At 35.4% G+C, this 11,652-nt stretch overlaps 1 protein-coding gene across 1 annotated transcript; it reads left to right on the top strand.

Annotated features, from left to right (window-relative positions):
• Window positions 1–1,054: 1,054 nt before the first annotated feature.
• LOC134255464 (talin rod domain-containing protein 1-like) lies at window positions 1,055–7,443 on the top strand. The gene is given in 2 exon segments (XM_062738007.1): window positions 1,055–1,970; window positions 6,745–7,443. Coding segments are annotated over 2 exon segments (1,344 nt in total). The 5' UTR covers window positions 1,055–1,180; the 3' UTR covers window positions 7,299–7,443.
• Window positions 7,444–11,652: the final 4,209 nt, after the last annotated feature.

Here is an 11,652-nt window from a genome sequence, read left to right as displayed (position 1 = left end):
CATGAAATACATGAAAACTGGAAAAATTTAAGTACAGTACCACATTTTAGAGATAGAGGAATTTTCAAAGTATGGAAAAATCAAAATCGTTCCACTCGCAACCTAAAGTGACCTTATCACCGAAAAGTTACCCAACAAGTTATTTATCAGACCTAAGATTTTCAAGAATATTGACCAAGCCATACGCATTATTTTTCAATGTGCGTTAATATGGTCGATGTTAACGCACTTTGGAAAAAAAAAATTAAGTGCGTTGATTTGGTCTTAAGGGACAATATCCCTCTGCTCCAAATTTCACGACTTATTTTTTCAAAATCCAGACATTGATTTTCAGCAACAACTATAGCATTAAATTCAAATGGAAAATAGTTTGAAGTATGAAGCGTTGCTTACTTTTTCAGAAATGAATAATATGTCAAATCATGATGTGAAGAAAATTTGATATGGTAAATAGAAAGATTAATTATTTTTTATCTCACAATTAAATTAGAAGTATGAGGTATATATAAAAATAATATTTACTCTCATACCTATCTAATTCCCATTAGAAAACATACTGAAGCGCTGCTTTTTAAATCACAATTACAAATTGTTTTCTGTGCATGTAAAATAACACGCATCCATAAACAAGAGTTATCGTTCCATTATCGCCCTTGAAAATATTTTTTAATGAAACAAAATATTAATTAAATGTTTATAAACAATACTGCATCTGAAATTTCTGTACAATTAAAAGAATTATACTTTAAGAGATAGAGATTTCTCAATTTACACTGTTTAAAAGAACTGAGTATAATTGTTTTAAGTAAATTATTATAAAAAAATAATGTACATACTAGCAATAGAAACTATAAATCAACATTTTGTACCAAAGAGTAAGATTGATTGAGTTGACTATATAATGGTTCCAATGAATGAAACTTGGAAACTCTGAAATGACAATTCACTGAATTTCATGACAAAATGTCTGAAGAAAGTTATCTCTCTTATCAGAAGAGTTATCTCTCTTATCAGAGGGATATTCCACCTTAAATTTAACGCACTTTGAAATTTTAAGCATTGATTTTATTTTAATTTGTGTTTTATGAGGCGCCATAGGGGAGAAAATGGCATCAGCTGTTTGAACTTAATTTTATGTACCGTTTCATTTTACCACAGTGGAAAGCTATGAGATTTTACCATGAGTTACAGCAGTGTTCGGACATTGACAGGTACGTGTGAACGATGTCACAGTACGCTACAGTCCGTCGCGGAGCTCCTCATCTTGTCCTGTGATGCTCGTCCCATCAGGACAGACACTGTCTCTAGCAAGTCCACGATCTCGCAGATCAGTGAGCGCATCGTAACAAGTACGAAGACAATCAAGACATTAATGAAGAGTGTCATTAATTACGTTCACATGATTACAACAAAGTCGGTGGAAATCTGCGAGGGCCTGACCGAACTAACCTCCACTGTGGTAACATTCATGGAGTTATGTAGTCACATTGCTTATATTTGTGCAATATCTTTTAAGGACTGTTGTCAAGCTATACCGGGGCTCGTAGATAGATATTCTATATGCTTAGCGGGATTAGAAATTAAATTAAGCTGCACTCGATTAAAGAAGACTCGGATTGACGACCTTTCACCTCAGCTAATCATCGATTTGTGTTCAAATATATCTAAACATATATCAGTGTTAACGAATATTTGTAAGTCAGCTGATGAGAAAGTTCGAGAGGAAGGGACTCGGGACCAGTTTAAGCTGTGTGTGAAGAGTGTGACTTGTGCCGCGGGGTGTCTTATAGCTAGTATAAAAACCTACAAATCACATCCTAACACACGCCACCATTCTTGATTTCTTAACTTCTGTGATCCAGTAACGTCTACGGCACAAGCCCTCGTCAGTTTCGCCACAGAGGAAGATTTCATCGGTAAAGAGGCTGTTCTAACCCCTGAAGCCAGAGACATACAAAAGTCCATTCTTGGTAAGTGTACAGTATAGATATATTAGATGCCCATTCTTGGTTAGTGAACAATAACTAGAGATATACAGAAAACCATTCTAATGGTAAGTGTACAGAAGAACTTGGTTGTAAAAAGGTCAGAGGAATAAAGAAGTCCATTCTTGGTAAATGTACAATGGAACTCAATTTTAGAAAAGCCAAAGATATACAGACTGAAGTTCATTCTTGGTAAGTGTACAGAAGTACTTAGTTTACAACTTCACTATATAAACAGCCAAATTTCTCTCATACATCTGAGTGTAGCAACCAAAAGGCCTGTGATTTGGTACAGAGTTAGTGCATGGTTATGAACTTGGTACTCTAAAACAGGGTCAGTGTGAACAATTTTATAATAAATTTATGCTTATTATACATGTTATACAGCAAAGTAATTTTCATTCAATGAAATAAGTGATATATTTCAGGACTTTGAATGATAAAGAACTAATGTCGGCCTTTCAACACGACTTGTTCAATGCTGAAACCGTTGTTTAAAAAGGTTGATTTAAGGAATCACTGTCTAGTTAGTATAGTATGCCAGGGCATCAACAAGAGTGGGAAACATGCCATTGGGATAATTTGCATAACGGGCGAAGCCCGTTATGCATAAATTATTAAATTATCCCATGTTTCCCACTATTGTTGATGTCCCTGGCATACTATACTAACTAGACAGTGATTCCTTACATTTCCAATTCATTATAAAATAAAGTTGCAGATTTAGACTTTTAAAATGCAAACATAGATTTAAATTACATGAGGACTCCCATCCCAATGTCAGTAGTCCTCGCCCACTGACGTCAAACACAACGGCAGTCGCTTAAGATTTGCATGATATTAGGCCTCCTTAGCTGCTGACCTATTGACCTGCCTAATTTACATTCCGGCAGAATTATCAAGAAATTAACTCCGCTAACTTTCAAAGAGTTATCACAGAGAGAAAAATTAGAAATGGAAATATTCAAAGATCTATAAAATAAAAAGTTGGTGTGGCATTCCTCCTTAAAACCCACAAGGAATGAAAACCCCATTCGAATTTTGCATCAATGCATTATAAACACGTTGGCACATTTTACCGTATGTCTATATGGAGTCATTTCTCTTTCTTGCTCTGTCTTTTTGTTTTTCTTCTCTTTGAAAAATGGAAGGGGGATGGGGTGGTATCAGAGGATGATCACTAAAGGGTTATAATCCAGTATTGTATTATTAAACTAGCAGGTGGCATTAAAACAATAGAAATGGGGTCTTAGGATTTCTTCCTCAACTGAGGGGGGGGGGGGGGGTTGAAGGGAGATAGCTAGGGATCTCATCTTTGGTGTGGCATTCCTCCTTAAAACCCACAAGGAATGAAAACCCCCTTCGATTTTTTCATCAATGCATTATAAACATGTTGGCACATTTTACTGTATAATGGAAGGGAGATGGTGTGGTATCAGAGGATAATCACTAAAAGTTATAATCCAGTATTGTATCATTAAATTAGCAGGTGGCATTGAAACAATATAAATGGGGTCTTGGGATTTCTTCCTCAACTGGGGAGGGGGGGGGGTAGCTAAGGATCTCATCTTTGCACCCCCTCCCCCCAGTATTAGGGACAACACTGTCCCAGTTAGTTAGAATTGACCTAGAATGAACAACACCTGGCCTGTGAATGCTCCATAAAAATTTACCCCTCCCCAATTTATCATCATATAATTTGAAAGTCAATTTGAAATAAAATAGGAGTTAGAAATAATGTCACAAATTTTCCAAAGAATGGAGGGCCATTAATTAAATTCATGTCAGCTGGAGATGATCAAGGGTGTGGTCCCAATTCACCTGTACATAAATCTACAGGTACATTTAGATTGAATTGAAATTTTAAAAAAAAGTTTTTGCGGGGTCCTATTTAACATTTTATAAAATGCACAATGACTGTGAAATATCCAGAGTAGCAAAGGAGGACTACTTCATTAAACTATTTAACCCAAAACTTAACAGAAAATAATTACTTCAGTTTTAATCTCAGTTATTTTCTACATGTTTTTTGGCTTATTTTAGTGATTGTAACGGTGCGAATTATAATGCTACCTTTTAACGTTATTATGACGTCACAATGGACAATACTTGACGTCGTGCTTATGAACGTTACTAAGCAATCTTATATTTAACTTTTAACTGTCTGAAGAGCCATTAGGCAGAAAGCGCTAACGGTAAAAATGATTTTTCGAGATTTGTGATTTCTGACTTTTTTTCATTGGATATATATATATATTTATCCTGCAACTACCCCTTGCATTGACCTAATAAAGGTAACCTAATAAACCAAAGCTTTATCCGGTCACTGCCCTTATAAAGCCTCGTGCATGTATTCCGACGTTCTAAAAGCATTGTGACGTCATGTATATGTTTACGCCATGGCGTCATAGTTTCAACTGCAGAGATGTGTCTAAATCAGTCGGAAAAAGCTTCTTTTGGACGTTCAAATGTAAAATTTTGTTGCAGGATAAACAAAATACATGATAACTGTCTTGAAATATAAGCGATATTTGGGCTCGGGTCGAAAACGTAAGAGGGCTCGGCAAGCCTCGCCCTCTATCACGTTTTCTTACCCTCGCCCAAATATCGCTTATATTTCAAGACAGTAACCATGTATTTTATATATATATATATATATACATATATATATATATATATATATATATATATATATATATATATATATATATATATATAAAAAAAATAGTTCACAGTCGATGTCACACAGGTGAAAATAATTAACTATGACGTCATGACGTCATGAGAGTCTTTGCAGGGAAGGAAGTAATCTATGACGTCATAGTATGGCTACGTTGCGTAAAAGTTAGGGAAATTCAAATTGGACAATAATGGACAATAAATCACATATTTTTCAGTCTCAATAAACATATATATATATATTAATACAAGACTTTGAGAACAATAGTGGGAATGGTACTTGACTCGTTGGATAAAGATATTGATGGAATTTATATAAAAACATTAATGTAACAATTTGATAATTTAATGCTTGAATAATGATTTTTTTTTAAAGATCTACAAAACTGATTTTATTTAAAATTTAGCTTTATGTCCCTAATGAAAATGTAAGTTCTCCAAATTAAATTACAATTTTACAAATCCTGATGTTTCGAATTCACCAAGGAGATTTTTCTGCATTGGAATGGCTCCACCCATTATCAGCACTTTACCAGATCTTGTAGGTTTCGAACCACACCCATTAACTGCGCTTCACAGGATCGTGTAGATTTAGGACCACACCCATTGTATAGTAGGGGAATATATCACTTACAGACATATAGAGACCTCCTTAACTGTAGCACTCTCACTTAAGGACTTTCTATATGTATGGTACATCCTTAAGAAGTTTGGATATAATACATGATTGTACTTCATTCTCTTGCTCATCAAATTTGATTAAATGACTAAGTCACTTTTTCATATTGCTTTATTTAATGTTGATATCATTATGTTTAAAATATATCATACTAATAAATAATATTCTTAAAACTATTTTCAAAAATTTCTTTTTTTCATTGACTGCAATGCAGTATTTAAGGATTATGTATAAGTAACATTTTTAATCGAAATTCTTATTTGTATTAATACTGTTCTGTTTTTATAAATTTATACATATCTTGAAACAGTGTAAGAGTATTTTATACACAATTGATATTAAATTGAACTTTATTTTGAAATCGTGATAATAACTAGTCTAAGATATACTATTAGGTTCTGATGGGGCCACTTGCACCTTCGCACTCTGGCCTTTAAGGTGAAGAAGAGAGCGTGCGAAATTGAGAGGGCGAAGAAGTGAAAATCATAAAAATGCAACGGTAATGTGTGAGGGCGAAAGTGCAAAGGCAAAGGAGCGATACTAGTATCCAGTATTAGACTGGTATCGCTCCTTTGCCTTTGCAACTTCGCATTTTCACCTCACCCTTTCACCTTTGCATTTTTGGTGGTTTTTCTATCATGCGTACCAATAACACCCAAGGGCCCACTAAAATTAACTCTTTAAGAAAAAGAGCTCCATAGAAATTAAATTCAAAGGCGAATGTGCAAAGTTGCCAAGGTTAAAGTGCGAATTCACAAAGGCGAAAGAGCAAAAGTGCGAATACGTAACGGCGAAGGTGTGAGAGTGAAAATGCAACATTAATATCACTCCTTAGCCTTTGCACCCTTGCACTCTCGATCGCCTTCGCATCTTGGCGCTTCCCCTTTGCATCTTCACACTTTCGCTCCTTCGTCTTCCCGGCTTTGCATTTTCACCCTCACAAATTCAAACTCTGGCATCTTCACCCGAACGACGAGTGTGCGAAGAAGCAAGTTGCCCCAAGGGAACACCAAAATATACCTTTATTTTTGAGCATTGAGATAAAAACTAGAAATACCTTTACTTTTGACAGTAACCTGTGTGAGTTTTAATATAATATTAAACTAGATGTACCTTTATTTTTGACAGCGGCCTGTATGAGTATTGTCATCCGTGATAATGAATAGATATACCTTTATTTTTGACATCTGCCTGTGTGAGCATTGAGATAATAATTAGATATACCTTTTTTTTTTGAAAGCGGCCTGTATGAGCATTGAGATAAAAACTAGAAATGCCTCTACTTCTGACAGTAGCCTGTATGAGTATTAATTTAATAACTAGATGTACCTTTATTTTTGACAGCTGCCTGTATGTCATGAGTATTGAGATAATAATTAGATATACCTTTATTTTTGACAGCTGCCTGTATGAGTATTGTGTCCGCCTCTATCCATTTGTGTAAGACGGCCCGAGAACTGTCCTATGACCTTATGACCTCTCACCACAAGGACAAACTTAGAATGTGTATGGACAATGTTGACCGTTCCTCCGTCCAGATCAGAGAGATTCTACAGAGGTACCATGGGGGTGACCATGCCAATAGTGGACATCCACCAACATTTACAAACTCTGGTGACGTAAGTGACAGGGGAAATAACTGTGATAATTCTCTGTCTGCCAAGGGAAGTAACTCCCCACCCCGCCATCTTGCAAACTTATTTCGACAGGAATTTTCTGAGCAGGGAAAATCCCCTGAAAGTCCTCCACATGAGAAGTTCGCTCAGTTGCTACGGGAACAGTCGCCATTGGCGAGTGGGAGTGATGAGGACGTCAGGTCAGGGGGACATAACTCTAGACCTGTAGAGGGGGAATCTTATAAAGGGTCACGTGATGAGGGGGAGGACACAGAGGAAAGAAATATCCCGGGAAGTCCCTCCTCTGAAACCTCAGGACATTCAGCGGCATCTAGATAATCAAAGTACTGAAAGGATCCACAGATGTTTCTTAAAAGATCGTAGAAAACTGGATGTATTGTGTAGTGAAAAACAAAATATTAACAAAATGAACATTCTGATATTACTTATGTTGAAGTAAGACAAATAAAAGAGAAGTACAATGGTTTTGTGTAAAATTTAAGCTTATTGCAAAGGTTAGGGGGTGGCAATAAAATGCAGTTGAAAAGAATTGAAAGGTCTGTATACTACAAAAACATTGATACTCTGTAGCACTAAGGTAGATTAAGATTTGTTCAAATCATGGCAACAAATATTGATGAAAGTTGAAATTCTTAACACGAGAACACCTTTTAGAAATCTTCTAAAAAACAGCAAGGTAAAGGGTGTTGCTAAAACCCGGAGTGGAAAACGGAACGGAACGGAAAACGGAAAATTTGTTGTCAAACAAATAACATAGATTCAATATAAATCAAATAAAAGAGCAATATTCTTGTTGTAAAAGTCATTTCTAATAAGAATTAATTGTAAACTATTATATATTAATGGGTCATACACACCCTCCGTGGAAAAAATGCTACTGAAAGAAATCCCCCCTCCCCACACACACATGAAATAGGATTTTCGAGTTTGGGCAAAGGATATATCCTCCTTTTTTTTTTGCTTGTCAAATTTGTTGTATGTTGGAATTTTTTTCTGACCCCCATCCCCTATTTCAATTTGTTTCTAATGTCAATGTCTGAAAAGACAAAAATAACTAGTTATGCTATTCAGATTGTGCACGCAGTGTCGAATTCGCGAGTCATGAAAGGGGGGGGGGGTGGCAGTTTCGGGTCTGTGTAGGGGCCTAGAGCCACATTAAAAAAAATGATTTATTAAACCTTATGTTAATTTTGGACACAAAAAGTTGGGCAGATCTATTATAACTTCTAAGACATTTCCGATGAGCGGGAAAACAAACTCATATTTACGGGGTCATTGATATACGCCTCCCCCCCTAAAAAAACATGCACACATATGTGCCGCAAACAAACAAAATTTAACTTCAATGAATGCAAAGATTCTGCAGTCTGCATTATATCTACCACAACTTTGTCCATCCACAAAAGGACTCTATTTTTGAATGAAATTTTAACAACCAGTGTGTATAAGAGATGTTTATTCGAGCTTGTCGTAATGGTTTGCCCTAAACGTAATCTTGATAATTTTTTGAAACATTTTTTTCTCTTTCCATGGTTCATTTAGATATCAAATACCTCCCCCCCCCCGTCATAACCTTTTTACTACGGAATTGTTCGTTCAAATTCACATTCTCACCCTTTTTGTTAATATTATGTAGTAAGTTAGCGTAAAAAATAGTACTGAAAGATGTTGGGAGTTGGAATTTATCCCCCCTCCTGAATCAAACAATTGCTTTCTTTTTGTGTTTTATCTCCCCTCCTGAATCAAACAATTGTCTTCTTTTTGTGTTTTTTGCTTGTCTAATACTTTTCAAGTTCGTTTACCCCCCCCCCCTCCCCTTTTCTAATTCGATTCTATTAACTGCAATGTTAGCGACTTTTGTAAATAAGAGACTGAACATGACAAAATCAACTTGTATTTAGTAGTGGGGGATTGAATGTGTACAAGATTTATCGTTTATGATAAAATTTGTGCAATTTAAGTGATTTAATCCAAAATAATATATTCCGTTTTCCGATCCGTTCCGTTTTCCGTTCCGTATTCCGTTCCGCGTTTAGGACCGAAGACATCCCAAAATATGAATTCAATGCCTATATTTACATTCTCTAATTTTTCCTTTCATTATCGTTTTTAGCTCACCTGAGCCGAAGGCTCAAGTGAGCTATTCTGATCACATTTTTTCCGTCGTCCGTCCGTCAGTCCGTCCGTCTGTCCGTCTGTAAACTTTTCACATTTTCGACTTCTTCTCAAGAACCACTGGGCCAATTTTGACCAAACTTGGTACAAAGCATCCTTGGGTGAAGGGGAATTTAAATTGTTAAAATGAAGGGACATATCCCCTCGCAAGGGGAGATAATAAAGAAAAGACAAAAATTGGGTTGGGTCATTAAAAAATCTTCTTCTCAAGAACCACTGGGCCAGTAAATCTGAAACTTATGTGGAAGCATCCTGGGGTAGTGTAGATTCTAAATTGTACAAATCATGACCCCCGGGGGAAGGGCGGGGCCACAATTGGGAATCAAAGTTTTATATAGAAATATATAGGAAAAGTCTTTGAAAATCTTCTTCTCAAGAACCACTGGGCCAGAAAAGCTAAAACTTATGTGGAAGCATCCTGGTATAGTGTAGATTCTAAATTGTTCACATCATGACCCCCGGGAGAAGGGCGGACCCACAATGGGGAATCAAGTTTTTACACAGAAATATATAGGAAAAATCTTTGAAAATCTTCTCAAGAACCACTGGGCCAGAACAGCTGAAACTTATGTGGGAGCATCCTGGTATAATGTAGATTCTAAATTGTTCAAATCATGACCCCCGGGGGAAGGGTGGGGCCACAATGGGAATCAAAGTTTTATATTGATATATATAGGAAAAGTCTTTGAAAATCTTCTTCTCAAGAACCACTGGGTCAGAAAAGCTGAAACTGATGTGGAAGCATCCTGGTATAGTGTAGATTCTAAATTCTTCAAATAATGACCCCCGGGGGAAGGACAGGGCACCAATGGGGTATCAAATTTTTACATAGAAATATATAGGAAAAATCTTTGAAAATCTTCTCTTTGTTTCGGTAATTTTTAATGTGAATTTAGCGCCCTTCAAAACTGTTGTGCTTGATAGACGTAAGAGCCGTTTGTGACGTCGCAAAGTTAAATAACGCTAACGAACATTGCGAGGAAAAAAGTAACAAGGTAATTTTAAACGCACACTTGTTATATTTTTACGTTAATTTAACAGTGTTTATTTTTTTCATTAAATTGTGTCAAAACGATGTACATTTTGGTGTTCCTAGAGTATTGAAAATGCATAGTTCCTACTGTGTATTCTAACGCGCTGTGACATTAGGTTTCGCGTGTGTTATAGAAATTTGAAGTCGTTGATTTCAAATGGATTACATGGGGAAAATTACATTGAATGTAAATATATCAATATGGAAGCATTCGCAAGTAGATTTTCATTTATTAAAATCATAAACCTGTGTCAAGGTTATGGTGGGACCACAAGAGGTAATCCAAAGCTTCATTCTCTATAAGGCCATTTTCCGGCCTACGATAAAATCACTTTGAAATGTGATTTTATATAACTATAATCATTTTGGTTCATGATTTTGATGTTTGTTTTTCAACATCGATCATCTAAGTCACGTGATTTAGAGATAAAAAATGGCTGTCAGTTAGAGAAAAATTGAGGATAGGTCTATTTAAATCAAGTTTCTATGCATGTTTCTGAATGTAAATGATAAAAAAATGTTTATTTATGTCGGAAATACATCAGACCTAAGTAATAAATTCGAAGATTTTTAAAATTTAATGTTTAAGATATTTTTTATGACAAGAATTCTAATGCATCCACATTTTGCGTATTTTGAACGTAAATCTTTACGAAATTCACATTGTATGGTGCTGAAAAAAGTTTGATTTGCAAATTATTGAAAAGTATTATATCATATACAATTATACTGCCATTGTATATCATTTCTATAGATGTGGTACTTATTTTACGCATAAAATAACCATCTTAGAAATGAGGTTTCTAAGTTTTTATTGAACTCTAAAAGTTATGTATCAAATGTTGAAAGCACTGATTGGATTTTGATTGTGATTAAATAAAACTGAAGTAGTAATTAAGAAAAGAAATTCAACAATTGCAAAAAATAAAGAATTAATAGCATAAAAATATCAATGCAAGTACATGTTTACTATCCATATACATGTAAATAGTCAATGCATATAACTCAGAACGATTGCATTGAAATATACATCTCTAAGTAAAATGAAATAGCGTCGTAAAATGGCTTTGCTTTTATTCAATTACTTGTGCTGCACGATGTAATCAATTAAGAATGCCTTCTAAACTTTATGTATTTACATGTATTAAAGTTGAGAACCCCCCTCCCCCCTCGTGTCTAATGGCATAACATAAAATGGAGCAGAGTTTTAACAGTTCCTTCAACTTCGTATATACCGGTACTAGTATACGGACTCAAGAGTTCTACAGTACACCATCCAAGGTACAAAATGGACCCTTAGGGTTTGATGCTCCTTTCCCATTCTTGAAACCTGTAGGTTAAATTCAGTCTCTTTCCCAGTGCAGCGTCAAAAAAGGTTTAACATTGGATAGTGACAGTTCACTACCTAAGTCTTTAGCATTTAAAGTAATTGTCATCGGTCTTTTGGATATTATCTTTTTTTTT

The sequence above is a fragment of the Saccostrea cucullata genome, unplaced genomic scaffold (genome assembly GCF_032062105.1).
Source record: "Saccostrea cucullata isolate Sc308-1 unplaced genomic scaffold, CSIRO_AGI_Scuc_v1 ctg3497, whole genome shotgun sequence".
NCBI lineage: Eukaryota > Metazoa > Mollusca > Bivalvia > Ostreida > Ostreidae > Saccostrea > Saccostrea cuccullata.
This window is presented reverse-complemented; position numbering and strand designations above follow the sequence as displayed.